This window comes from Narcine bancroftii, chromosome 7, assembly GCF_036971445.1.
Source record: "Narcine bancroftii isolate sNarBan1 chromosome 7, sNarBan1.hap1, whole genome shotgun sequence".
Taxonomy (NCBI): domain Eukaryota; kingdom Metazoa; phylum Chordata; class Chondrichthyes; order Torpediniformes; family Narcinidae; genus Narcine; species Narcine bancroftii.
This window is the reverse complement of record NC_091475.1, coordinates 211,372,261-211,398,766: the sequence shown is the minus strand read 5'-3', so window position 1 is coordinate 211,398,766 and position 26,506 is coordinate 211,372,261. Positions and strand designations below refer to the sequence as shown.

Sequence of the window (26,506 nt, the reverse complement as noted above, 5' to 3'; positions counted from 1 at the left end):
TGCGGGGGGGGGGCCTGGGTGTGCGGGGGGGGGCCTGGGTGTGCGGGGGGGGCCTGGGTGTGCGGGGGGGGGCCTGGGTGTGCGGGGGGGGGGGCCTGGGTGTGCGGGGGGGGGGGCCTGGGTGTGCGGGGGGGGGGGCTGGGTGTGCGGGGGGGGGCCTGTGTGTGCGGAGGGGGGGCCTGGGTGTGCGGGGGGGGCCTGGGTGTGCGGGGGGGGGCCTGGGTGTGCGGGGGGGGGCCTGGGTGTGCGGGGGGGGGCCTGGGTGTGCGGGGGGGGGCCTGGGCGTGCGGGGGGGGGCCTGGGCGTGCTGTGCGTGTTTGAAATGACTGGTTTAAACACTTTGCATAAAGGTCAATAGGGTGATAGAATTCCAAACCTGCCTCCCCACAGTTATCTGCCAGCTCCTTTCCACTACCAAACACAAGTGTTTATTCTCTGGCTCAACTCTGTTAGATCTGGTTGATTGAATAATACTTTAAAAGTGGTGTGTGCATGAATGGGGTGGGGGTGGGGTGGGGGTGGGATGTCTGTGGGTGGGTGAGTGCAGGGAGGTCTGGGGTGCAGGGGGGTCTGGGGGTGTGAGAGAGAGAACAGTCTGTGAGAGAGCAGTGAACATGTGTGTGTTAAAGTGTTGGCGACTGAGTGTGAGATGGATTAGTGAGGGGCAGTGTGTGGAAGAGAGGTGGATCAGTGAAGCTGGAGGGTGTGAGGGAGAAGCTTCACTGTTGGGGGTTGGGTGACAGAGTGAGAATGTTCAGTAATGGAGTGAGGGGGAAGGTCTGCGTGTGAGGCTCAAACTGTCGGGTAAAATGAGGTAAACCGGGCAGTTTGCACAGTTAGTGACCCAGTTACAGGGAAATTTGAAAGGGTCCAAATGGGTCAACCCTGTCAGAAACCAACTGGGTACCAGACCTACCGTAGAACTGGTCAGGGGACCGGGTAAAACTTACCGAGGCATCCTGCTCCGTCTGTTTTAAGGGAGAGATGGTCGACATCAGTGCCTGTGTCACAGGGAAACCCAGGGCTGTGGGGAGAGAGGGGCTGGCACCGCGGGGGGGCCGGCACCAGGGAGGGAGAGGGGCCGGCACCGGGGCGGGGGGGAGAGGGGCCAGTGCCGTGGGGTGGAGAGACGGTGGCGACCGCATCATTACAGGGGCGGGATTCCCTTAAATCCATGGGTTGGCGATTTAATGGGTTGATCCCCCTGTGATTGGAAACGTGTTGGAAGTACCTTTGCCCCGAAAATCATACCCAGCCCCCAGGAGTGCCACCCAGGGGCTGCAGTTTGCAAGGGGCTTGTGTGTGTGAGAGAGGCTGAGTGTTTTGTGATGCAAAGCCAGCGTGAGTAAATGCCTTTGTTGCAGGGGAGAGAAGGACTAGGAACAAAGACAGGGGGGAGCAGTGTGTGGGGGAGAGAGGCGACCATCAGGAAGGAGCAAAGTTCAAATGTATTGCTAGAGTATGCGACATCACATACATCGCAAGATTCTTTTTTTTACTGCTGGGTTTAGCAGTTTCTCTACTTTAAAAAAAAACTGTGCAAATGTGGATGTAAATAATAAATATACAGTAATAAGTTGAGCACACAAGTCCTTCAATTAGTCTCTAAATGGGTATGGCTATCCCTTATTGTTCATGAGTCTGATGGTGGAAGGGGAGCAGCTGTTCCTGAACCTGGTGGGGCGAGTCTTTTGGCCCCAATACCTCTTTACTGATGGCAGCAGCGAGAACAGAGCGTGTGCTGGGTGGTGGGGGTCCTTGATGATTGCTGCTGCTCTCCGACGGCTGCGTTTTCCGTAGATGTTCTCGATGGTGGGGAGGGATTTGCCTGTGAAGTCCTGGGTTACGTCCACTACCTTTTGCAAGGTTTTACACTCAGGGGTATTGTGTCCCCATACCAGACCGTGATGCAGCCAGTCAGCACACTGTCCACCAGACCTTTGTAGAAGTTCACCAAAGATTCGGATGTCATACAAAAACTGCAGATTCTGGGTGGAGTAGAGACACTGACGTGCTTTCTTCACGATTAGAGCGTTGGGTCCAGGAAAGATCCTTCGAGATAATGACTTCCAAGAACTTAAATGTGCTCATCCTCTCCACTTCTGATCCCCCAATGGTCATTGGATCGTCCATCTCTGGCTTTCCTTTCCTGAAGTCAACAATCAACTCCTTAGATTTGGTGACATTGAGTGTAAGGTTGTTGTTGGTGCATCATTCAGCCAAGTTTTCAATCTCCATCCTGTACACTGACTTATCCCCTTCCTTTATCCAACCCACTACCGTGGTATCGTCAGCAAATTTATAGATGGTGTTATTGTAGTACCGAGCCACACAGTCATAGGTGTAAAGTGAGTAGAGCAGGGGGCTAAGAACTCAGCCCTGTGGTGCTCCGGTACTGATGGGGATTGTGGGGGAGAAGTTCTTACCAATCCTCACTGATTATGGCCTGGAGGTGAGGAAATCCAGGATCCAATTACACAGTGGGGTATTAACTCCCAGGTCTTGGAGTTTGCTGATCAGTTTTGAGGGGATGATGGTGTTGAATCCCAAACTGTAGTCGATAAAGAGCATCCTGATATATGGATCTTTACTGTCCAGGTGTTCCAAGGCTTTGTGTAGAGCCAGTGAGATGGCATCCATTGTAGACCAGTTGCTACGATAGGCAAATTTGGAACAGATCCATCTTGCTGCTCAGACAGAAACTGATGTGCTTCAACACTGGCCTTTCAAACTACTTTTGTTTACCTCTGTCAAATCTCCCCTTCTTCTCTGATGCTCCAGGGAATAAAGTCTGGATGTGTTTAACCTTTCCCTGTAACTCAGCTCCTCAAGTCTCGGCAACATCCTAGTAAAGTCGCGTCTACCACAGTGACAGACGTCAAGGCTACTCGTTTCTCACATTCAACCTCCCTCCTCTCTGCTTGATGGTCGCTGAGACCACGATCTCTGCGGCACGCTGCTGTGCCAAGCAGAGATGCCACATCACTGTGTTCACGGGGGTTTTGCATGTTCGAAGCCAGGAAATGGAGGTAAGGTCAAAGAGGGTGGGTGTGGAGGCTGCAGAGACAAAACCTGCGGGAGGCTCGGGATGAGGCAGAGATCAGGACTGCCGAGAGAATTGAGGAAATAGTTGGAAACGGGGGAAAGAAATCTCATCGTTGAGATGGAAAGAAACAGGGGGAGAAGAGTGAAGGAGGAGAGTCACTTCTTCACTGACCAAAGGACGGATCTGATGGGCTGCATCCACGGCAGGCACACGACTTCACCAGGATGCTGCTGGGTTGGAGGGTGGGAGAGAGGCTGGCCAAACCTCTTCCTCTTCTCCCCTCCCTCCCGCACCCACTCGTATCGCCCGTGTTCCTCTGCATCTCCCCTTCTCCTTCCCCTCCACCCGCCTGTCTGATTTTTATTGCAATCCCGACGAAAGGCTTGGGCCTGAGATGTCGACTGCCTTTCACTTCCGCCGACCGCTGCATGACCTGCTCAGTTCCCCCAGCACTTCTGTGCCCTGCTCTGCTGGACCAGACAGGGTAGCATTTACTCTGGGACATCACAGGCTGAGGAAAAACCTGACCAAAGTCTATGGGCTGAGTTTTTATCAAGAGGACATTGGGGGGTGGGGGAAGTTGTGTGGGGAACTTATTTCACACAGAGAATGGTGGGTGCCAGGAGATACCATAGTGGTGTTTAAGACAGTGGATCTCAACTTTATTTTCCCACTCACTTACTGTCGTAAGTAATCTCTTGCACACCACGGCGCACCTATGGGTATCCAAGGTTGAGAACCACAGGTTTGAGAAGCTTCTTGATAGAATGTGAATCTTAAATGTAGGCGTACAGCACCGTAACAGGCTCGTGCTACTCAATTACCCCCCATTAACATACACCCCCCACCCAGGTAGGCTTTGAAGGGAGGGAGGAAACCGGAGCCTCCGGAGAAAAACCACGTGGACGCGGAGAGACAGCATGGGATTCAAATCCTGATCGCTGGCGCTGTTACAGCATTGTGCTGACCGCTACGCTGTCCGTGGCGCTGCTGGAATATAGAGGAGGTGCAGTAGAGTTTCAGCCTAATTTGGCACGGTGGTCGGCACAGACACATGGGCTGAAGGGCCCGATCCTGTGCTGTATTGTTTGATGTTCCACACCAACCTTTCTCAACTTTTTGTGTTTGGTTAAAGTCAGCCCCCCTGCAGGACTCTGCTCAATGTTCATGGACCCCCTTCCCTGCGAAGCAGTCATTTTGTTTGTTTCTTCCGTACGAGAATGTTGACAGGATTTCAGGGTCTGAGTTCCAGGGAAAGGTTGTGCAGACTGGGGCTTTTTTCTCTGGAGCGTAGAAGATTGAGAGGGGACTTGATAGAGGTGTTTAAGATTTTAAAAGGGACAGACAGAGTAAATGTGGATAGGCTTTTTCAATTAAGAAAGGGGGAGATTCAAACTAGAGGGCATGGTTTAAGATTGAAGGGGGAAAATTATAAGGGGAACATGAGGGGAAATTTCTTTACGCAGAGGGTGGTGGGGATGTGGAATGAGCTTCCGGCAGACGTGGTCGAGGCGGGATCATTGGTTACATTTAAGGAAAGACTGGATCGTTACATGGATAGGAGGGGACTAGAGGGGTATGAACCGGGCGCTGGTCAGTGGGACTAGGAGGGTGGGGATTTGCTACGGCATGGACTAGTAGGGCCGAACTGGCCTGTTCTGTGCTATAAGTGGTTATATGGTTCTCTCCTGCTGTGAAGAATGGCTGTTCTAATGTTATTTCTTTATCCTGTGAAGAGGCTCTTTAACTCTTCAACATTGGAAGCGCACAGAAAACCACTGTCACCCCCACTCTCCGTGTTCCCATTGAATCCACCCAGATTCTGCCCCTTACCCACAAGGTGTGGGTGGGTGGGGGAGGGAATTCATAGCAGCCAGTTAATGCAAGACCCCTGCGGGTCTTTGGGTTCCCGGAGGGGGTGGGGGAGACGGGACGTGCAAACTCCGTGAATGCAGCGCAGGGGCTGGGCCTGTGAGGCGGCACCTTTGCTTGGCATGGCAGCGTGCTGCAGAGATTGTGGTCTCAGCGACTGTCAAGCAGAGAGGAGGGAGGTTGAACGGGAGAAACGAGTAGCCTTGACGTCTGTCACCGTGGGAGACGCGACTTTAGCAGGATGTTGAGGAGCTGAGTCACAGGGAAAGGTTAGACACGTCTGGACTTTATTCTGGAGAACAAGGTGAGAGGTGGACAAAATTACAAGGGGTACAGAGCGAGTAAATGCATGCAGGTGTTTCCCATTTGGGTTGGGTGAGAGAAGTACTAGGGTCAGATCTTTCATGTAGAATACTACAGCACAGTACAGGCCCTCCAGCCCTTGATATTCTGCTGACCCAATATATTCCTTAAAAAAAGTACTAAACCCTCCCTACCCTGTCAGCCTCTATTTTTCTTCCATTCATCTGCCTGTCTAAGAGTCTCTTAAATGCCCCTAATGTTACAGGCCCCCACCACTCTCTGTTTTTAAAAAAAAAATCTGATGCCTCCCCTAAACTTCCCTCCCTTCACTTGTAGAGATGTCCTCTAGTGTTAGCTATTTCTGCCCTGGGCAACAGGTGCTGGCCGTCCACCTTTAAGGGGAATATTGGGGTGGGGGTGGGGAACTTCACTCAGAGGGTGGTGAGAGTGCACAACCAACAGAAATGGATGTGGGCTCAGTTTTGACACGAAGAGAAGATTGGACAGGGAGGGATATGCTCCGGGTGCATATGGGATTAGGCAGAATAAATAGTTTAGCATGGACTAGATGGGCTGAAGGGCCTATTTCTCTGCGGTAGTGCTCTGTGGTTCTGAGCTGGATTAACTGTTAAGGAAGTAAAAACGCAATTAGGAAGAGCTACTGCACTTTTGCAAAAAGGAAATGTTTTGCACAATTATTGGAATGAAATAGTAAGATTAAGCCTTCCCCACAAAGTCACCCAACAGGGAAACAGGCCCTTCAGCTCAACCCTGCCCATGCTGACCATAATGTCCCACTCACACTTGTTTGGTCTGTATCCCTCTAAACCCGTCCTATCCATGTATCCATCCAAATGTTCCTTCAAGGTTGTAGCCGTACCTGTCTAATCCACCTCCTCTGGCAGCCTGTTCCATACATGACACCTACAGCACTCGATGCAGGCGAAAGGCAATGAATTTGGTGAAGGACTTGACACACCCCTCATGTAAACTGTTCTCCCTTCTGCCATCTGGTAGGAGGTACCGTGGCACTCGGGCCCTTGCATCCGGATTGGGCAACAGCTTTATACCCCCCCCCAAGCTCTTGAATTCCCAGAACGTGTGGGGATAGGACATGGTGAACTTTTATTGTATGCATCTTAATATTTTAATGTGTTTAACTTCTATCCTAACTTGTATTGATGTAATCTGCTCCATGGTCCTGGATAAATACGATCTCATCTTTATCGGTGAGGATGGTATGAATGATGGGTAAAGGTGACTTGACCTGACCTGTGAAAAGGTGTTTGCACTCTGCATCAAGAAAGTTACCCGAGTGAAACATGAAAGTCTACAGATGCCATGATTGTAGTAAACACACCAAAATGCTGGAGGACCTTAGCTGGTTTTTTCAGCGTCCATAGGAGACAAAGATCTATTACTGATGTTTCGGGCCTGAGCCCTTCTTCAAGGAAGAAGCAGAAAATCTCAAAGTCTCAGAATCTAAACCACGGGGGGGGAGGAATCCAGACCAACAAAAGGTGTTAATTGGATATGTTAAGGGACTAGATAGATTGACAAAGCAATCTCAGGCTTCTGTTAAATCTCTCCCCTGTCTCCTTAAACCTACATCCACTGATCTTTGTTGATCTTGACTTTTCGCCCCCATTAACTCTTCGATCTTTCGAGTGTTTTACTCCAATGGCTTGGCGTCCACAGCCCCCGGTAAAGAGTTCTGCAGAGTCGCTAGTTTTGCAAGAATGTTGTGAAACAGACAGTAAGTGAGTGTCCTTAGGAGGTAAAGATATACAACCAATGTTTTGGGCCTGAGCCCTTCCTCAAGCTGAGAATTAAAAGCAGGCAGGTAGGTGAATTAAAACTCTGGGGAGAAGGAAAGAAAGGGTATTCATGGTGAGGTAGTGAACTGGATTAGACATTGGTTACACAGGAGAAGCCAGAGAGTAACGGTGGATGATGCTTCTCAGACTGTCTCCTATGGACGCTGAAAAAACCAGCTAAGGTCCTCCAGCATTTTGGTGTGTTTACTACAATCATGGCATCTGTAGACTTTCATGTTTCACTCGGGTAACTTTCTTGATGCAGAGTGCAAACACCTTTTCACAGGTCAGGTCAAGTCACCTTTACCCATCATTCATACCATCCTCACCGATAAAGATGAGATCGTGTTTATCCAGGACCATGGAGCAGATTACATCGATACAAGTTAGGATAGAAGTTAAACACATTAAAATATTAAGATGCATAGAATAAAAGTTCACCATGTCCTATCCCCACACGTTCTGGGAAATCAAGAGCTTGGTGGGGTGGGGGGAATAAAGCTGTTGCCCAATCTGGATGCAAGGGCCCGAGTGCCACGGTACCTCCTACCAGATGGCAGAAGGGAGAACAGTTTACATGAGGGGTGTGTCAAGTCCTTCACCAAATTCATTGCCTTTCGCCTGCATCGAGTGCTGTAGGTGTCATGTATGGAACAGGCTGCCAGAGGAGGTGGGTTAGACTAGTGGTTCGCCTAGTGGATCAGTGCTGGGGCCACTGTTGTTTGTCATCTATATCAATGATCTGGATGATAATGTGGTGAGTTGGATCAGTAAGTCTGCAGATGATACTAAGATTGGAGGCGTTGTGGACAGCGGAGGAGGTTTTCAAAGACTGGACCAGCTGGAAAAATGGGCTGAAAAATGCCTGATGGAATTTAATGCAGACAAGTGTGAGGTGTTACATTTTGGAAGGAAAAAACCAAGAAAAGGACGTGCACGGTAAATGGTAGGGTCCTGAGGAGTGTGGTAGAACAGAGGGGTCTGGGAATACTGATACGTACAGGTATATCCTGCTTTACGAAAACTCAGATGATGAAAATTCACTTTTACAAAAATCGCCTCCAATAGTAGTGAATGGGTCTTTGCTTTGCACCATTTCAGCTTATGAAAGGTTTCCTAGGAATGCTCTAGTTTCGTAAAGCGGAGTTTACCTGTAATTCCCTGAAAGCGGCGTCACAGGGTTGTAAACAGAGCTTTTGGCTCATTGGTCTTCTTAAATCAAAATATTGAGAGCAGGAGAATTATCTAAGACATTGGTGAGGCCAAATTTGGAGAATTGTGTCCAGTTTTTGTCACCCAACTACAGGAAAGATATCAATAGGATAGAATGAGTGCAGAGAAAATTTACTAGGATGTTGCCCGGCAGAATAATAGTGGAAAGATAAAGGTTGAAAACCCACTGTTTTAATTGTCCCTCATGGACTCGTTATGTGCATGGTTTCAAAACTCCAAAGGAAATGGGCCAATGACCATTTTTCTCAAGTCAAATATTTCAGTAACAACTGGATCCAGAGCAATGGTTCTCAACCTTCCCTTCCCACTCAAATCCCACCTTAAGCAATCCCTTACTAATCACAGAGCACCGATGGCAGAGGGATTCGTTAAAGTGGGATGTGAGTGGAAGGAAAAAAGGTTGAAAACCACTGACGTAGAACATAACAGCACAGGCCCTTCAGCCCATAATGTCGTGCTGACCCATATAAACCTCCTCAACAATCTAACCCTTCCCTCCCTCACACCTACAGCCCTCTATTTTCCTTACATCCTTGTGCCTGTCTTTTTTTCTTCTTTGGCTTGGCTCCGCAGACGAAGATTTATGGAGGGGTAAATGTCCACGTCAGCTGCAGGCTTGTTTGTGGCTGACAAGTCCGATGCGGGACAGGCAGACACGGTTGCAGCGGTTTCAGGGGAAAATTGGTTGGTTGGGGTTGGGTGTTGGGTTTTTCCTCCTTTGTCTTTTGTCAGTGAGGTGGGCTCTGCGGTCTTCTTCAAAGGAGGTTGCTGCCCGCCAAACTGTGAGGCGCCAAGATGCACGGTTTGAGGCGTTATCAGCCCACTGGCGGTGGTCAATGTGGCAGGCACCAAGAGATTTCTTTAGGCAGTCCTTGTACCTTTTCTTTGGTGCACCTCTGTCACGGTGGCCAGTGGAGAGCTCGCCATATAACACGATCTTGGGAAGGCGATGGTCCTCCATTCTGGAGACGTGACCTACCCAGCGCAGCCTGTCTAAGAGTCTATTAAATATCCCTATTGTACCAGCCTCCACCACCACCCCCAGAAATGCATTGCAGGCACCCGTCACTCTGTGTGTGTGTGTGTATATAAAAAAAAGACCCCAAAAAAACAACAAACTTGCCTTTGATGTCTTCCCTAAACCTCTCTTTACTCTCGTTGTACACCTGCCCTCTAGTGTTTGCCAAAACGTACCCTGGGAAGCAGGCGCTGGTTGTCCATCCTATCTATGCCTCTCATAATCTTGTCAATCTCTGTTAAGTCACCTCTGGTCCTTCGTTGCTCCAAAGAGAAAATATCCCAGCTCTGTTAAACTCGTGTGACACGTTCTCCAATCCAGGCATCATCCTGGTGAATCTCCTCTGCACCCTCTCCTTCGCTTCCACATCCTTCCTGTAATGAGGTGACCAGAACATAATACTTGAAGTGTGGCCACCGGAGTTTTATAGAGCTGCAACATGACCTCCTGACTCTTGAAGGCAACCCCCCAGCTAATGAAGCTAGCATATCGCAAGCCTTCTGAACTACCCTGTCAACCTCAAGCGGTCTATGGATCTGTACCCCAAAGTCCTTCCGTTCTTCCTGCTGTTAACCCTGCCTTCAGGTTTGACCTTCCAAAATGCATCACTTCACATATATCTGGATTGAATTCCATCTGCCACTTCTCCCCCTAACTCTGCTCCCTGCCTGTGTCCTATTGTAACCTATGACAAACTTCTACACTGTCCAGCACTCCTGTAACCTTTGTGTCATCTGTAACTTACCGATGCATCCCTCGACTTCTTCATCCAGGTCATTGATAAAAATCACATAGAGTAGGGGTCCCAGAACAGATCCCTGCAAAACTCCACTAGTCACCGACCTCCCAGGAGAATGTGTTCCATCTGTGACTATTCACTGCTATCTACAGGCAACTCAATTATCCCCCACACCAGTTGTGTGGGTGGAGAATGTTTTCCCTACAGTGAGGCAACTGCGATCTGGTATGTGCTGCATGTGAATGCTTTGGGATCAGGAATTCATGAACGGAAAGGTGATCCATCACTCTGAACGTTTCCAGATGCTTTACAGTAGTGGAAGGGGGTGAATTCCTCTTGGTTAGGTTTTGAAGGGGTACCAGTTCCTTTGTCAGAATTGGAGAACAAATGCAGGATGCACCTTGAATTGAGATTTAAAAAATTTAGACATACAGCTTGGTAATAGCCCCTTTTGGCTCAATTACACCCAATTGACCTCTGACACCGGGTAGGTTTTGAAGGGTGGGAGGAAACTGGAGCCCCCGGGGAAAACTTGCGCAGACGCAGGGAGCCACTCCTTACAGAAGAGCGTGGGATACGAACCCCAGTCTCGATGATTGTTGCGCTAACCCTGCTGCCCAACATCAGGCAGAGCCTCCAGTCGGATGGCATTCTCTGGTTTCTGCTATCCCCATTCTCCCTCTCTTCCCTGTCCCTCTGCCTTCTTTTCTTCAGCTCTCCATCCCTTCCCTCCCCATTGATAGAGCCACACCCCTCCCTGTGTTTGCTAGTGGAGCCTCCCTCATCCACCTCATGTCTATGAGACTCCTCCCCTCCGCACAACTTCAGGGTTGAAGGGCATCCGCTTAGAGCTGAGATGTGGGGGAATTTCTTCAGACGGAGGGTGGTGAATCTGTGGAATTTGTTGCCACGGGCGGTTGTGGAGGCCCAGTCATTGGGTGTATTTAAGGGAGAGATTAATAGATTATTGATTAGCCAGGGTATCAAAGGGTATGGGGAGATGACTGGGCAGTGGGACTGAGTAATAAAATGATTGAATGGCAGGGCAGACAAGATGGGTTGAATGGCCTATTTTTGCCATGGTCTGAAATAGAGGTGATTTTGATAGATAATCAGGAGTATAGGACAGTGTATGCAAGCACTGAGGTTGGGTGAGACAAGAACTCAAGGTTAAGGGTGAAAGGTGAGATATTTTGGGGGAACTTCTTCACGCAGAGAGCGGTGGGTGGTGTGGAACGAGCTGCCAGTGAAGGTGGTGAATGTGGGCTCAATTTTTAACATTTGAGAAGAATTTGGCCAGGTACATGGATGGGAAGAGTATGGAGAGTTATGGACTGGGTCAGTGGGACTAGGCAAAAAAAAGTAGTTTGGCACAGAATGGGCCTGTTTCTGTGCAGTAATGTTCTATAGATTATTTATTTTAATGTTGTCTGCCAAGTCATTATGCAAATGTGTTTATATGTCTGTTGTCAGGATGTGGCTGACCTCTGAATTGGTTCTGATTTTTGACTTCTCACACTTCCTTGAAGAGCCTCGGGAGTTTGTCACAAGTTGTTGGTTTAATTTCTCCATGTATGATAGAAATTTATAGCACAGTTCAGGCCCTTCGGCCCTTCATGTGCTAACCTATAATAGTTATACAAAAAAAAATAGTATGAAGGCCTCCCTAACTCATAACCCTCTGTTTTTCTTTCATCCATGTGCCTGGTCTAAGACTCTCATAAATCCCCATGTTGTTCCAGCCTTCAGCACCACCCCTGGCAACGTATTCCACGCACCCACAACTCCCTGGGTATATTAAAAAAAATTTACCCCTGATGTCTCCCCCAAACGTCCCTCCTTCACTTTGTACAGATTTCCCCCTGGTGTTTGCTCTTCCTGCCCTGGGAAAAAGGCGCTGGCCATCCCCTTCCATTCTCCTGTCTCCCAGTACCCCCCCCCTCCCCCCCATCTTTCTATAAAGACACTCGTCTCCATTTTTTGTTTCATACTTTGAGGAAGGGCTCAAGTGGTGATATCTTGAGATAGTTGAGTGAGTGGAGTACATTGAAATATCTTGAGAGTAGATACCTTGAGAGAGTAATGAGGAGGTACCTTGAGGGAGGCGATACCTTGAGAGAGTAATGAGGAGGTACCTTGAGGGAGGCGATACCTTGAGAGAGTAATGAGGAGGTACCTCGAGGGAGGCGATACCTTGAGAGAGTAATGAGGAGGTACCTCGAGGGAGGAGGTACCTTGAGAGAGTAATGAGGAGGTACCTTGAGGGAGGAGGTACCTTGAGAGAGTAATGAGGAGGTACCTTGAGGGAGGAGGTACCTTGAGAGAGTAATGGGAAGGTACCTTGAAGGAGGAGGTACCTTGAGAGAGTGGTGATATCTTGAGATAGTTGAGAGAATGGAGAGCACCATGTTCCTTGGAGTTCACTCAACTAATGACAGCAGTGACTGCTGTCGAGGGGATGTTTCTTCTTGCAGGCCACTTGGGTCTCTTGGATGTTGCTCGACCAGTGGTTCTCAACCTTATTTGTTCCATTCACATCCCACATTCAGTCATCCCTGACTAACCACAGTACAACAATGCCATGGGTACTTTGTGGTTAATCAGGGATTACTTAAGGTTCCCGAACTCAGCTCTGCTCGATAGGTGAGGTGATCTCGTCGAGATCTAATGGGCTTCACAGGGTCAATGAGGAATGATGTTTCCCTTGACTTTGGGAGAGGGGGGTGGTGTGGTGGAATCTCAGGCTAGTGGGGAAGAGTCTGTCATAGAATAAGGGGTTAGTTTGATGTAGGGCTTTTCAGATATGGGCCTGGGATGTCATCAGTACAACATGTGCAGGAAGAGTTCAGAAGGGATGTGAACAAAATGCAGGCAAATGGGACCAGCCTTGAACACTGGGTCAGCATGGATGAGTTGGGCTGAAGGCCCTGTTCTGCGCTGTGCAAGCTGGAGGTCTTGATTCATTAGTCCGTTTATTACCATTTGACTGTACATGTACAATCCAATGAAACTGTGTTTGCCCGGACCACTGTTTACACACACATGTTCAATACATAGTATGTGATCACAGTGCAGTGCTCTCCTGAAGGGTCCTCTGGCAGCTTGTTCCAGTCTTAAACGTCTAGAATCATCTAGCCTGTGAGCAATCACTTTTTCCGGGCCCCTCAGGATTCTCTAAACTTGTAGAAGGTCACCCAGCCTCCTCCATTCCAGGGGATGAAGACCCGGCCTCTCCTTGTAATGCCAGTCGCCGAAGACCCAACAACAACCTGGCGAATCTCCCCTCCTGAATTCGAACACTCGATGTGCGCGTAAGACTCTCGTCATCGTGAAGCCGCTCAGGGAGGTTCATCTCCACCACCTCCTCGAAGGCACTGACCCTCCCCAGTGCAGTGAGTGTTGAATATGTGAGGGTCGTGGGGGTGGGGTGTGGAAGAAAGGTTTAGTAGCTCGCATTTTCAGTATTGAACAGGATCTGCAAAAAGCAAGAAGTGGAATTGTTAGTCAAAAAACGAACAAAATGGACCACTCAATTCCCCTTTTGATCACTGGAGTGAACTGGGAGGCCGGGTGTTAGCAGAATCAGAATTCATTGTCATGAACTTTGGCATTTTGTGGAAAGCATCAGGCTGCAAACTTTCATATTATAACCATCTTACAACATTACTATTAAAAAAATAAAAATAATACTGCACGAAAAGTCAGGCCGTGTCTTTGGTTCATTGATCATTCAGGAATCTGATGGCAGCGGGGAAGAAGCTGTCCTTGTGCCATTGAGTGCCTGTCTTTAGGCTCCTGGACCTTTTCTCTGATGGCAGCAGAGTGAAGAGGGCATGGCCTGGGAGGTGGGGTCTTTGAGGATAGAGGCTGCCTCATGTAGATGTCCTTGATGGAGTGGAATCTGGTGCCTGTGATGTTGCAGGTCGCATTAACAACCCTTTGGAGTTTATTTTTGTCCCGAGAGTTGGCGCCCCCGTACCAGACAGTGATGAAACCAGCCAGAATGCTCTCCACGGTACACCTGTAGAAGTTTATGAGAATATTCGGTGACATACCGAATCTCTTCAGTCACCTCAGAAAGTATAGCCTCTGGCAAACCTTCTTCGTGATTGCATCAATGTGGTGGCTCCAGGACAGATCCTCGGAGATGTTTACACCCAGGAATTTGAAGTTCTTGACCCTCTCTGCTACTGAGTCCAAAATGAAGACTGGGCTGTGTTCCCCTGACTTCCTCCTGAAGTCCGCAATCATCTCCTTGGTTTTGCTGACGTTGAGCGCAAGGTTGTTGTTCCACCACTCAACGAGCTGATCTATCTCCCTCCTGTAAACTTCCTCATTGCCGTTAGTGATTCTGCCGACAACTGTGGTGTAATTGGCAAAGTTGCAGATAGCTTTGGAATAGTGTCTGGCCACACAGTCTTCATGGATGAAGAGTGAGTAGAGCTGTGGGCTAAGCCCGTATCCTTGGGGTGCGACTGTGCACGGCAAGATCTCGCAAACTCTCCGACCACCCTCTTCTGGGGGTGGGTGCCATGTATTGGCTTCGGGACTGCGGGGTCAGGAGGGGGAGGGGGGGTTCCTGTTAGAGGATCTCCCTCACCAGACGTTTGCCGGGACAGTGGGCATGAGGGTGGAGTTGTGTGTGGCTCCACTGACTGTGTGGCCTTGCCTTGCCATCATTAGAAAGAGGAGCAAGGGTCGGCCATCCGGCCCATCGAGTCTGCTCCACCATTCGGTGAGATCGCGGCTGATCTAGCCGAGGACTCAGCTCCACTTACCCGCCTGCTCCCCAACGATGCAAAACTCTACCTGAATCTCAAATAGATTCAGTGAAGGCAGCCTTTACTGATTCCTTGGGCAGAGAATACCACAGTTAACACAATGCTGGAGAAACTCAGCACGACAGAGTCCTTTTTACAGTGAAGATACCGTAACCAGTGTTTCGGGGTTGAGCCCCTCCTGAAGGTATCCCACAGAGATTCACTACTCTCCAGGAGAAACAGTTCCTCCTCTGTAAGGAGTTTGGACGTTCTCCCCAAGCCTATGGGCGTTTCCTCCCACCCTTCAAAACGTACGGGGTTTGTCGGTTAATTGGTATATTTGGGCAGCACTGACAAAGGGGCCTGTTGCTGTGTGGTACGTTTAAATTTAATTTTAAAGATTCCCTCCTCCGAATCTTGAGGTGAAGTCCCCTAGTTTTAAATGCTTTTTTTAAAAAATAAAAATGATTTGCAGCATGGGGGAAGCCAATTCTGGCCATTTAAATTCGCGCTGCCCAATTAACCTAAAAACCCCGTACATATTTGGAACGTGGGAGGGAGCGGAGCACCCAGGGGAAATGCATGCAGGTCACGGGAGAAGGGACAAGTTCCTTACAGACCGTGGAGGATTCAAATCCAGGTTACTGTAATGGCGTTCACTGTGCTACCCACTTCTAGCCTCAACTTTCTCTTTTGGTAATTTTGCGTGTTTTTATAAGATCCTCTTGTTTTGCTGAATCCCAGCGAGTACTCTCCCAGGTAACTCATTCTTTGCTCAGAGACAAGATTATGAGGGCGGACGGACAGCGCCTGTTCCCCAGGGCAGGATCAGCTAACACCAGAGGACATGCGCACAAAGTGAAGGGAGGGACGTCGGGGGGGGGGGGGCCTGGAATGCCTTGCTGGGGGGTGGTGGTGGAGGCTGAAACATTGGGGGAATTTAAGAGACTCTTAGACAGGCACATGGTTGAAAGAAAAATAGAGCGTCGTGGGGCAGGGAGGGTTTAGTATTTTTTTAAAGAATATATGGGTCGGCTCAACATCGAGGGCTGAAGGGCCTGTAGTGTTCTAGACTAACCCCTTCATCTCTGGAATCGATCACATCACCGTGTCAGATTTGAACTTTGGTGTCGCGGGGGAGGGGGCAGGAGGGTCAAGCAGATCACCCATTCGCAACCTCCTTTTCAGCCGTGGCCCTCTCAGGACTCCGCTCAAGGTTCATGGACCCCCTTCCCTGTGAAGCCGTCAGGTTTTGGTCTCTTCTGTTCTTCTCTCCCACTGACCACATTTTAAAAAAATATTGAATTTATGTGAGGCGAAAGAAAAACCTTTACTTCAATGTGCTGTGGCCCCCAGGGAGGTCGTTGGGAGGTCGTTGGGACCCCGTTAAGAATGGCTGACGTAGATGCTTGTGGTGTTGGCGTTTATTTATTGTCATGTGTCCCATGATCAGTGGAAAAGCTTTGTTCTGCATGCTATCCAGGCCAGTCAACCTGTCTGAGTGCAACAGGATGGGAAAAGATAACACCAAAGGCAGGCGACATGCTAATGGACCCATCACAGCCTGGACCCTATTGGGGAAAAACTCAGTGTGTGAAAGTGTGCACCAACTGTTTTGTGTCTGTCCATGGCCTCAGGCACTGCCGGACTTTCCTTATGTCTCCTTTACACTCTCTCTCTCTCTCTCCCTGTCTCCCTTTGTCTGTCTGTCTCTCTTCCCCTTATCAATACTCACCTGTTCCATCCATGTCTGATTACACCCTTTGCCTGTTGGCCTGTGCTCCTCCCCCTGCCCCTTCTTCCCTCTAACCCCCCCCACCCTTCCCCAGTCTTTTAATTCAGACGCCTGCCTGCTCTTTGCTTAAGAAGGGTTCTGGCCCAAAACGTCGGTCATATATCTTTACCTCCTATGGACGCTGCGAGACCAGCTGGGTTCCTCCAGTCTCTCTGTGTTCTTACTGCCATCGTAGCATCTGCAACCATCGGGCTCTCGAATGAACCCCACCACAGACAGCACTGCCCTTGATCTTCTTTTTCATTACAATCCCACACTCTGTAAATTGTACTCCTCGCACGACTGTATGAATGTTTGAGATAGCCTGTCCATCTGCTGGCAGAAGAACCCTTCTCACTGTACTGGGCCATACCGTGGCAGACTTACTCCGAGTTACTCCATTAACTCATTGATTACCCATCTTTGATTGTGAACTACCTTAGCTTGTTCCACTGTTGGGAAATTACAGTTAGCGCAGCACCAGTGACCCGGGTTGGAATCTGGCACTGCCTGTAAGGAGTTTGTGCATTTCCCCCTCCCCCCAAGTATCAAGTATTGTGTGGGGTTCCCCGGGTGCTCCAGTTTCCTCTCATCCTCCAAAAATGTACAGAAGGGCCTGTTACCGTGTTGTAACATTAAAAATGAAAACAACTCAACGGCAGGAAAATTACAGATCTGGCATTTGAGGGACGCATTCCTGTCTTCGATGTGTCAGTCTATCTCCAAACAGTGACCTTTTGTGGGAAGGGAACTAGAGTGCACAATAGAGGAAACAGGCTGATTTGCAATGCAGATGAAGCAATCAGATCTTTGGTTGAAGTAAAGGTGGTGGGCAGGAGTCTGTTTTGGAAAGAGGAACGGGAGGAAGCCTTTCTGTGCCGAAACTGTTCCTGCAATCTCGTGGGTGAGTTATAAGATCATGAGATAAGTAAGTACTTTATTGTTGTTGCGAAACACAACAAAATTAAAAACGCAAGCCACCGTCCATATATTGGTAAACAATCCCTTACTAATCACAGAGCATAGGGAATACTTAAAGTGGGATGTTAGTGGACAGAAAAAGGTTGAAAACCTCTGGGCTAAAACAATAAAAAAGACAGTAACATTAAAACAAATCAAATACATGAATTGGTGGAGTTTAACTCTCAAATGACTCTGGGATAGAAACTATTCTTGATTCTGTTTGCCCGTGATTTAATGGACCTATATCGTCTACCCAAGGGCAATTATGATGAGGCGAGTCCTTAAGGATATTGGCTGCCTTGCCGGTGCAGTGAGATCGAAATAAAGCCTCCGAAGAGGACAACCAATGATCAAGGAGCAGAAGTAGGCCATTTGGCCCATCGAGTCCGCTCCACCATTCCATCATGAGCTGATCCATTGTCCTTCCTCCCCATAACCTTTGATGTCCTGACTATTCAGGTACCGATCAATCTCTGCCTTAAATACACCCAAAGACCTGGCCTCCACAGTAGCCCTTGGCAGCAAATTCCAGAGGTTCACTGCTCCCTGGCTGAAGAAATCCCTCCACATCTCTGTTTTTAAATGGGCTTCTTTCAATCCTGAAGTTTTGCCCCCTTGTCGTAGACCCACCTCCTACCAAGGGAAACAACTTTACTACATCTACTCTGTCCAGGCTTTTCAACATTCGAAATGCTTTCATGAGGTTCCCCCTCATTCTTCTGAACTCCAGGGAGTCCAGTCCAACAGCCTTCAAACGTTCCTCACATGCTAAATCAGTGGTTCTCAGCCTTTTTCTTCCCATTTGCATCCCACTTTAAGCAATCCCTTACTAATCACAGAGCACTGATGGCATAGGGAATACTTAAAGTGGGTTGTGAATGGGATGAAAAAAGGTTGAGAATCACTGGTCTCCGTCCTTTAATTCCAGGTATCATCCTTGTGAATCTTCTCTGCACCCTCTCCAATGCCACCACATTCTTTCTTAAATAAGGAGCCCAAAACAGGGCCTGGTTCTCCGAGTGAGGCCTCACCATCACCTTATAAAGCCTCCACATCAAATCCCTGCCCTTGGAACCTATCCCCCTGTATATGAACGCCAGCGTTGCATTAATCTTCCTCATAAGTTGGGTGCTGTACCTCCATGTATGTCCATGAGTTGGACTTGACGGAGCAAAAGGCCCATTGCAGTGCTGTATCTCTCCATGCTGAGCCTCACCCATGTCCATCATACTCTCCTTACTTTCCCAATAAGTCCCCACCCCTCCTCTCCTGCACGCTCAGGGGATTGGGTGATTGGGGGTGGGGGGGGCGTGCATTTAAAACTCCCAATTAACCCACCGACCTGCGCGTCTTTGGGACGTGAGAGGAAACCAGGGCATCCCCCACCCCACTGAGGACAGTGTGCAGACTCCGCACTGACAGTGGGAGAGGTCAGCACCGGACCAGGAGCGGTGAAGCAGTAGCACTACCCGCTGCCAGGCTGTGCCACTCTGGGGACAGCCACCCCACCCCCGCACCCCCTCCCCCCCCCCCCCCCCCGTAACTGAAACAGTGATGGTGGATCAGGGAAGTCCCAGTGTAGCACCTCCGCCAACACGAGGCTCCCGAAACACTGTGACATTCTCTCTGTATGTCACAGGCTCAGTTGCCCTGGACTTTTGCACTGGGACTCGTCAATTAAACTTTTTTTTAAATGATACAGCATGGTAGAAGACCCTTCCAGCCCACGAAAGCCGTGCCGGCTACCAGCCCCCTTACGTTTCGAATGATGGGAGGAAACCCTCTCAGAGACAGGGAGAACGTACAAACTTCTTACAGGCAGCACCGGATTCGAGCCCGGGTCAATAGACAATAGACAATAGGAGCTGGAGTAGGCCATTCGGCCCATCGAGCCAGCACCGCCATTTTACAGATCATGTAATGGCGTTTGGCTAACCATGCTGCCAATGTTCGGTCAAAGACTGCAGCTTTCCTCCCTTCCCCTCCATACAACCCCCAAGTCCCAAATGTTCAAATGACGAAGAACATGGGACAGTCCAGGCCCTTCAGCCCATGAGGTTGAGCTGACCCATATAAACCTCCACATCAATCTAACCCTTCCGTCCCTATTTGTCTTGCAAGCTGAGTATTTTATGCCCCTATTGTACCTCCCTATTGTACCTGGCAACACATTCCAAACACCCACCACTCTCTGAATTTAAATATGAAAGTTTGTGTCATGAAGATTGTTTAATGCTACCTTTGGAAAAAGGTGTTGGCTGTCCACGTTATCTCTGCCTCTCATAGAATGACATCAATCTAAATCAGTGATTCTCGACCTTTTTCTTTCCTCTCATGTACCACTTTAAGTAATCCCTAGGCCATCGGTGCTCTGTGATTTGTCAGGGGTTGTTTAAGGTGGGATGTGCGTGGAAAGAAAATGTTTGAAAACCACTGTTTTAGTCGCTCCTCATGGACTGGTTATGTTTCAGAACTCCAAAGGAAGTGGGCCAAGGACCATATTTCTCAAGCCAAATATTTCAGTAACAGTTGGGTTTAGAGCAGCGATTCTCAACCTTCCCTTCCCACTCACATCCCATCTTAAGCGATCCCTTACTAATCACAGAGCACCGATGGCAGAGGGATGACTTAAAGTGGGATGTGAGTGGAAAGAAAAATGTTGAGAACCACTGGTCTAAATGAATGTTAAATCGTAAGGTCCTACAGCACAGCAACAGGTCCTTCAAGCAGTGGTGAAGAAGGCAAATGTGATGGTGGCGTTCATTTCAAGAGGAGTAGAACGCAAGAGCAGGGATGTGATGTTGAGGCTTTATAAGGCCCTGGTGGGACCTCACATTGGAGGATTGTGAGCAGTTTTTGGGCTCCTTGTTGAAGAAAGGATGTGCTGGCATTGAAAAGGGTTCAGAGGAGGTTCACGAGGATGATTCCGGGAATGAAAGGGTTATCATATGAGGAGCATTTGACAGCTCTTGGCCTGGACTCGTTGGAATTTAGGAGAATGAGGGGGGATCTCATTGAAACATTTTGAGTGTTGAAAGGTGTGGACAGAGTAGAAAGGGAAAGGTTGTTCCCCACGGTGGGAGAGTCTGGGACAAGAGGGCACAACTTCAGGATTGAAGGGTGTCTATTTAAAGCAGAGATCCGGAGGAATTCCTTCAGCCAGAGAGTGGTGAACCTCTGGAATTTGCTGCCATGGGCAGATTTCAACTCAATAATTACTGCTCTAAATGTTGCCTACCTGCGCTCCATATGAAGGACTGGGTCTAGACAAGTACTTGTGTTCATTACCATGTTCATAAATCATTCGTTATACAAATCTGCCTTGGTCAGAGTCTAGGGGCTTTTCGATCCCATCAACCGAGTGATCCCTGTTTGAACACCCACCCTGCTGTTGGGTTTGGTGACCTCTGCTGAGTCCAACCAGGCCGTCCGAGTTCAATTTGGGGAATAAAAGGAATTTCCTTTAGACAGACACGTCTGTTGGTGATGGGACCAAATACTTTTTGCTATATAGTAGGTTAAGGGCTGTAGATCGTAGACTATGATGGTTTGATCATGTAAAGGTAATTTGCAATCCAAGCCGCAGAGCATCCGGATTACCGACAAAATTTAGTGTAATCGGTGTTTGGCGCTGAGATGTTTGTCGGCAACCTCGTGAAGTCATCTCCACATTATCTCTCTGTGCTAAGAGCCGCACTGTTGGTTCACAATCAATGTTTCCTGTAATTTTTAGTGGTCAGCGTGCGCAAAAAAAAACTTAGGTTGTGCAATTTTTTTTTTCTCTCCCATGACAAAAGTACGTGCGCACTGAATGCTTGTGCAAATGTAAATGTTGAAACTGTTTCAAGATCATTTTGGCTCATGGCTTATTTATCGGCATGTTTTAAAATGATGCATTCTTCGAAGTCTAATTATGAAAACGACATAATTTAGGTCCCTAGCCTTTTGTGCGCACGTGCATTTCCTTTGTGCGCTGGTTGCAAAATGTAGGAGTGCGCCTTTGTGGACACAGCTTCAAGGGAGCAGTGGTCATGACTCCTTTTTTATGTTAGAATCTGGCTAATGCCTCTGAATGAGGGAGGTGATAGCGGTAGGGTTGGGGCAGAAGGTGTTACCAGCAGGGGTTTGCGTAAGGGGTTACCAGCAGGGGATGGGGCAGGGAGGGTGCCTCAGGGTGAGGGGGTTACTAGCAAGGGATGGGGCAGAGGGGGTGTCTCACAGTGAGGGGGTTACTAGCTTGGCAAGGGTTGGGACAAAGGGTGTGTGCCATGGCGAGAGGTGTCATCGACCCGCAGGGGTCAGTGCACCATCTCCAGTGCCATTTGAGAGAGAGAGGTGGTGGTCTCTCTGATGCGCTGGGCTTACGTTGATCCCTCGGCTCACATCGCCTGGCTTTAGAAACCGGCCTGAATGAAGCGGTGGTCCACTGCAGGCCTGGTGTGGTGGGGGGATTTGTTGAGCAGAGCTGTGTTCCACTGCCCCTGCCCTTATGTCCTGGAGGAAAGCTCATGAAGAAAGATGAAGCTAAAACATTGACATCATTGTTTGTGAGGTCGATGGATTTGGACTTCAGGCTGGTAAGGTGGGCAAACCAACAACAGAACTCGGACCCAAAACTGCACTCTGCACTTAAACATGAATTTTAGAACAGATTTCATCTGGGCACTCTCCAACTGGATGGTATTAACAGTGACTTCTCTGGTTTCCAATATCCCCCCCCCCCATCTTTCTTCTTCTTTCTCTCTCTTTTTCTCCTTTTATTTCCCTCTCTCTCTTTCTCATCCTTTCGCCCCTCTCTCTCTCCTCTTTTCCCTGCCTCCTTCCACAGAGCCAAAATCAATTCTCACTTTCCTCTTGTACCCAATTCACACCTTTGGTCTGTTGCTCTCTTCTCTCCTCCTTCCCCCTTTCCCTCTCTTCTCTCCCCTCCTGCCCCTTTCCCTCTCTCCTCTCCCCTCCTGCCCCCCTTTCCCTCTCTCCTCTCCCCTCCTGCCCCCCTTCCCTCTCTCCTCTCCCCTCCTGCCCCCTTTCCCTCTCTCCTCTCCCCTCCTGCCCCCTTTCCCTCTCTCCTCTCCCCTCCTGCCCCCTTTCCCTCTCTCCTCTCCCCTCCTGCCCCCTTTCCCTCTCTCCTCTCCCCTCCTGCCCCCTTTCCCTCTCTCCTCTCCCCTCCTGCCCCCTTTCCCTCTCTCCTCCTGCCCCCTTTCCCTCTCTCCTCTCCTGCCCCCCTTTCCCTCTCTCCTCTCTCCCTGCCCCCTTTCCCTCTCTCCTCTCCCCCTGCCCCCTTTCCCTCTCTCCTCTCCCCCTGCCCCCTTTCCCTCTCTCCTCTCCCCCTGCCCCCTTTCCCTCTCTCCTCTCCCCCTGCCCCCTTTCCCTCTCTCCTCTCCCCCTGCCTCCTTTCCCTCTTTCCTCTCCCCCTGCCCCCTTTCCCTCTCTCCTCTCCCCTCCTTCTCCCTTTCCCTCTCCTCTCTCCTCCTGTCCCCTTTCTCTCTCTCCTCTCCCCTCCTGCTCCCCTTTCCCTCTCTCCTCTCCCCTGCCCCCTTTCCCTCTCTCCTCTCCCCTGCCCCCTTTCCCTCTCTCCTCTCCCCTGCCCCCTTTTCCTCTCTCCTTTCCTCTCCTGCTCCCCTTGCCCTCTCTCCTCTCCCCTCCTGCCCCCCTTTCTCTCTCTCCAGTCTTTGAGACACCTTTCTGCATTTGTTTACACATTGAAGAAGGGCTCAGGCCTGAAACTTCGATGATACATCTTAACCTCCTGTGAGACCAGCTGAGTTCCTCCAGCATTTACAGTCTGCAGACTTTAGTGTTTAACTTGGAACATTACCGCACTATCCAGGCCCTTCAGCCCATGATGTTGTGCCAGCCATGTAAGACTACACCACAACAATCTTACCCTTCCCTTCCTCACACCTATTACCCTTAATTTCTATGACATCCACGAGCCTTTCTAAGAGTCTAGTCAATGTCCATACTATTCCAGGCACCGCTCCCACCCCCGGCAATGAAATTCAGGCACCCACCACTCCGTTCAAAAAATCTTCTTGAATCAGACGTCATCTCTAATCTTTCCATCAATCAACTTAAACAGGTGTCCTCTGGTATTTGCTCCTGTTGCCCCAGGAGAGAGGTGCTGGCCCTCCACCCTACCTAAGCCCCTTACAATCCCGAGGAGCGTTCGGTGAACATGCAAGAGATGCACAATCTGAGCGAGTCGTGCAGCATCTGTGGAAAGCGGCAGGGTGTCGACGTTTCGGGCCAGAACCCTTCGTCAGGGAGGCTGATACTCGAGCAGACGCATGAATAAGAAGGCAGGGGAGTAAAGGGGGTGGGGGAGGGTGGAGTACAGACTTGATGGGTGAATGCAGATGAGGGGGGGAGGGAAGAGGAGAAAGGAGTGGAGAGGGGCAATGGCTGAGGATGCTCTCCGATAGGAGGAGGAAGGGAGAGGGGGGTGGGGTGCTGGAGGGAATGTGTGGGTGACAGGCAGGGGAGGTGGAAGAAAAGGGGTCAGTAGGGTGAGGGTATGCACCTTGGAAGGTTTTTGGGAGAGATGCTGTGAATGCAGAGGACTTGGGATAATTGAGGAAGCGAGAGAACCTGGTGCACAACGACCCCTGTAGGCGCCCTCATTGTCAGCGAAGAGGGCGGACGTGGTCCTTCCCTGCAGGGGCACAGTGTACCGGAGTAGGGAGGTTATAGTACAAGTTGGTGAGGACACAGCAGGAGTACAACGTGATTGTCACACAGCAGGCAGGATGTGACTGCACTGGGGAGGGAGGTTCCCCAGGTTGGGCCTGCTCTTCTGGCAGGTGGAGAAGGCAGAGGAAGGAACGTAATCGAGGAGGGGCTCCTTCCCTATGGCAGAGGTGTCTGAAGGTGTGAGGTCAGAGGTGAGAAGCTGAGAGGGGATCTGAGGAAGGGTTTATGTGTTGCCCAGAAAATGGCGGGAATCTTTATCGTACTGCCCGAGGTGGGTGCTGAAGGCCAAGAGAGACTTCACAAACAGTTTGGACAGGGATAATGAGCACTAGGCCAAGTGCTGGAGAAATGGGAATTGTGAAGGTACGGAGACACAGGAAGAATGTACAAACTCCTTACAGATAGCACCGGATTCGAACCCCAATTGCGTTGACCTAACTGAGCCGTCGGTGGGGGGGTTAGAGTGTGTTTACTTGTGGAAGTACAAGGCAGGGTGGGAGAGTGGCTACTTAAAAGCATAGCATCAGCAATGGGCAAGGCAAGGTGAATCTCTGTGAGAGGACTGCCTTCAGAATGAACGCGACTGGCCAAGGAACCAGATGTCTCAAACCCAGCAGGGGGATTAAGTTCAAGAGCCACGAGGTAATGCTGCGGCTCTGTTAACCTCTGGGGAGACCACCCTTGGAATAGAGTGTTCAGTTCTGCTCGCCTCATTGCATGAAGGAAGTGGAAGCCCTGGAAAGGGGGCAGAGGAGATTCACCAGGATGTTGCCTGATTTGGGAAACATGCCTAATGAAACAAGGTTAGCAGAGCTGGGATTTTTCTCTATGGAGCGAAGAAGGATGAGTGGAGACTTAGAGGTCAGCAAGATTACAAGGGGCATAGATGGGTTGGACGGCCAGCACTTGTTTCCCAGGGCAGGAAAAGCAAACACCAAAGGATGTGTGTACAAAGTGAAGGGAGGGAAGTGTAGGGGAGATGTCAAGGGTAAGTTTTTAACACCGTGAATTGTGGGGACCTGGAATGTCTTGCCAGGGGGTGGTGGTAGAGGCTGGAACATTGGGGGGGCGTTTATGGGACTCTTGGGCAAATAGAAGGTTTTTGAGATAGGAAGGGTTTATTTTTTTTGTTGATAGGAATAAATAGGCGGGCACAACATCGAGCCCTGAAGGGCCTGTTCTGTGCTGTAATCTTCTCTGTTCTAAGTCACTCCCACTGCAAAGTACCTTTTGGTTTCTGCAATCTACTTCCGCTTGTTTTCCGATCTTGGCGATCTTTCTAGAGACCAGCGCGCCTCAGATAAGGCATCACAGATTAAGCATTGATTATGTGAAGCGCCTTGGACAGATGCCAGGAAGATCAGCGATTCTTTCAGACTCCCAAGAGGTGGACGGGGAGGGGAAGGGTTGAGATTGGTATGGGGTGGAATGGTGTCCAGGGAGGCTAGACCTTCATTCTCCCCAAAGGTTCACTTTTGAAGCGATTGTTGACCCCTCCTTCCAACCCTGCAGTATTTTGATGTGTAGATCCCTGGGCCGATTTGCTCTGCAGATGAACGCATGCAAGGTATGTTCCCTCTACTGGAGAGGTTAGAGAAGGTGGGACTTCTCCTCTAGAAGCTGAAGGGAAAGTTTGCAAAATGCTGAGAGGCATTGATGGAGAGGACAGTTAAACTCTCCTCTGCAGGATGCAAATGCCAAATAGACAGGATCAAAAACACCAGGGGACATGTACAAAGTGAAGGGAGGGAAGTTTCTTTTACGCAGAGAGTTGGTGGGGGGGGGCTGGAATGCCTTGCTGGGGGTGGTGGTGGAGGATGAAACCTTGGGGGCATTTAAGAGACTTTTAGTAGGGAGAGTTTAGTAATTTTTAAAGGAGGGGATATATATGGGCCAGCACAACATTGAGGGCCGAAGGGCCTGTACTCTGCTGCATTGTGCTATGTTCTAGTGGTTCTCAACCTTTTTCTTTCCACTCACATCCTACTTTAAGTCATCCCTCTGCCATTGGTGCTCTGTGATTAGAAAGGGATTGCTTAAGGAGGGATGTGGGTGGAAAGGGAAGGTTGAGAATCGCTGCTCTAGTCCCAATTGTTACTGAAATATTTTGCTTGAGATAAATGGTCATTGGCCCATTTCCTTTGGAGATCTGAAACCGTGCACATAATGAGTTAATGAGGTACGATTAAAACAGTGGTTTTCAAACTTTTTCTTTCCACCCACATCCCTCCTTAAGCAATCCCTTACTAATCACAGAGCACCGATGGCAGAGGGATGACTTAAAGTGG

At 49.5% G+C, this 26,506-nt stretch overlaps 1 protein-coding gene across 6 annotated transcripts in view; it reads left to right on the top strand.

Annotated features, from left to right (window-relative positions):
- LOC138739667 (arf-GAP with Rho-GAP domain, ANK repeat and PH domain-containing protein 1-like) overlaps positions 1-26,506 on the top strand; it is a 200,240-nt gene that overhangs the window by 1,729 nt on the left and 172,005 nt on the right. Inside the window, exon 1 of one of the 6 annotated variants that reach the window (XM_069892187.1) lies at positions 14,374-14,461. The exons of 3 other annotated variants lie outside the window; for them this stretch is intronic. In XM_069892187.1, coding sequence (XP_069748288.1) covers positions 14,455-14,461 — 7 coding nt within the window. In that variant the 5' untranslated portion in view covers positions 14,374-14,454. Of the gene's footprint in view, positions 1-14,373; positions 14,462-17,386; positions 17,467-26,506 lie in introns of those variants that run through there. 2 more of the 6 variants (XM_069892193.1, XM_069892189.1) reach the window with 2 other exon arrangements.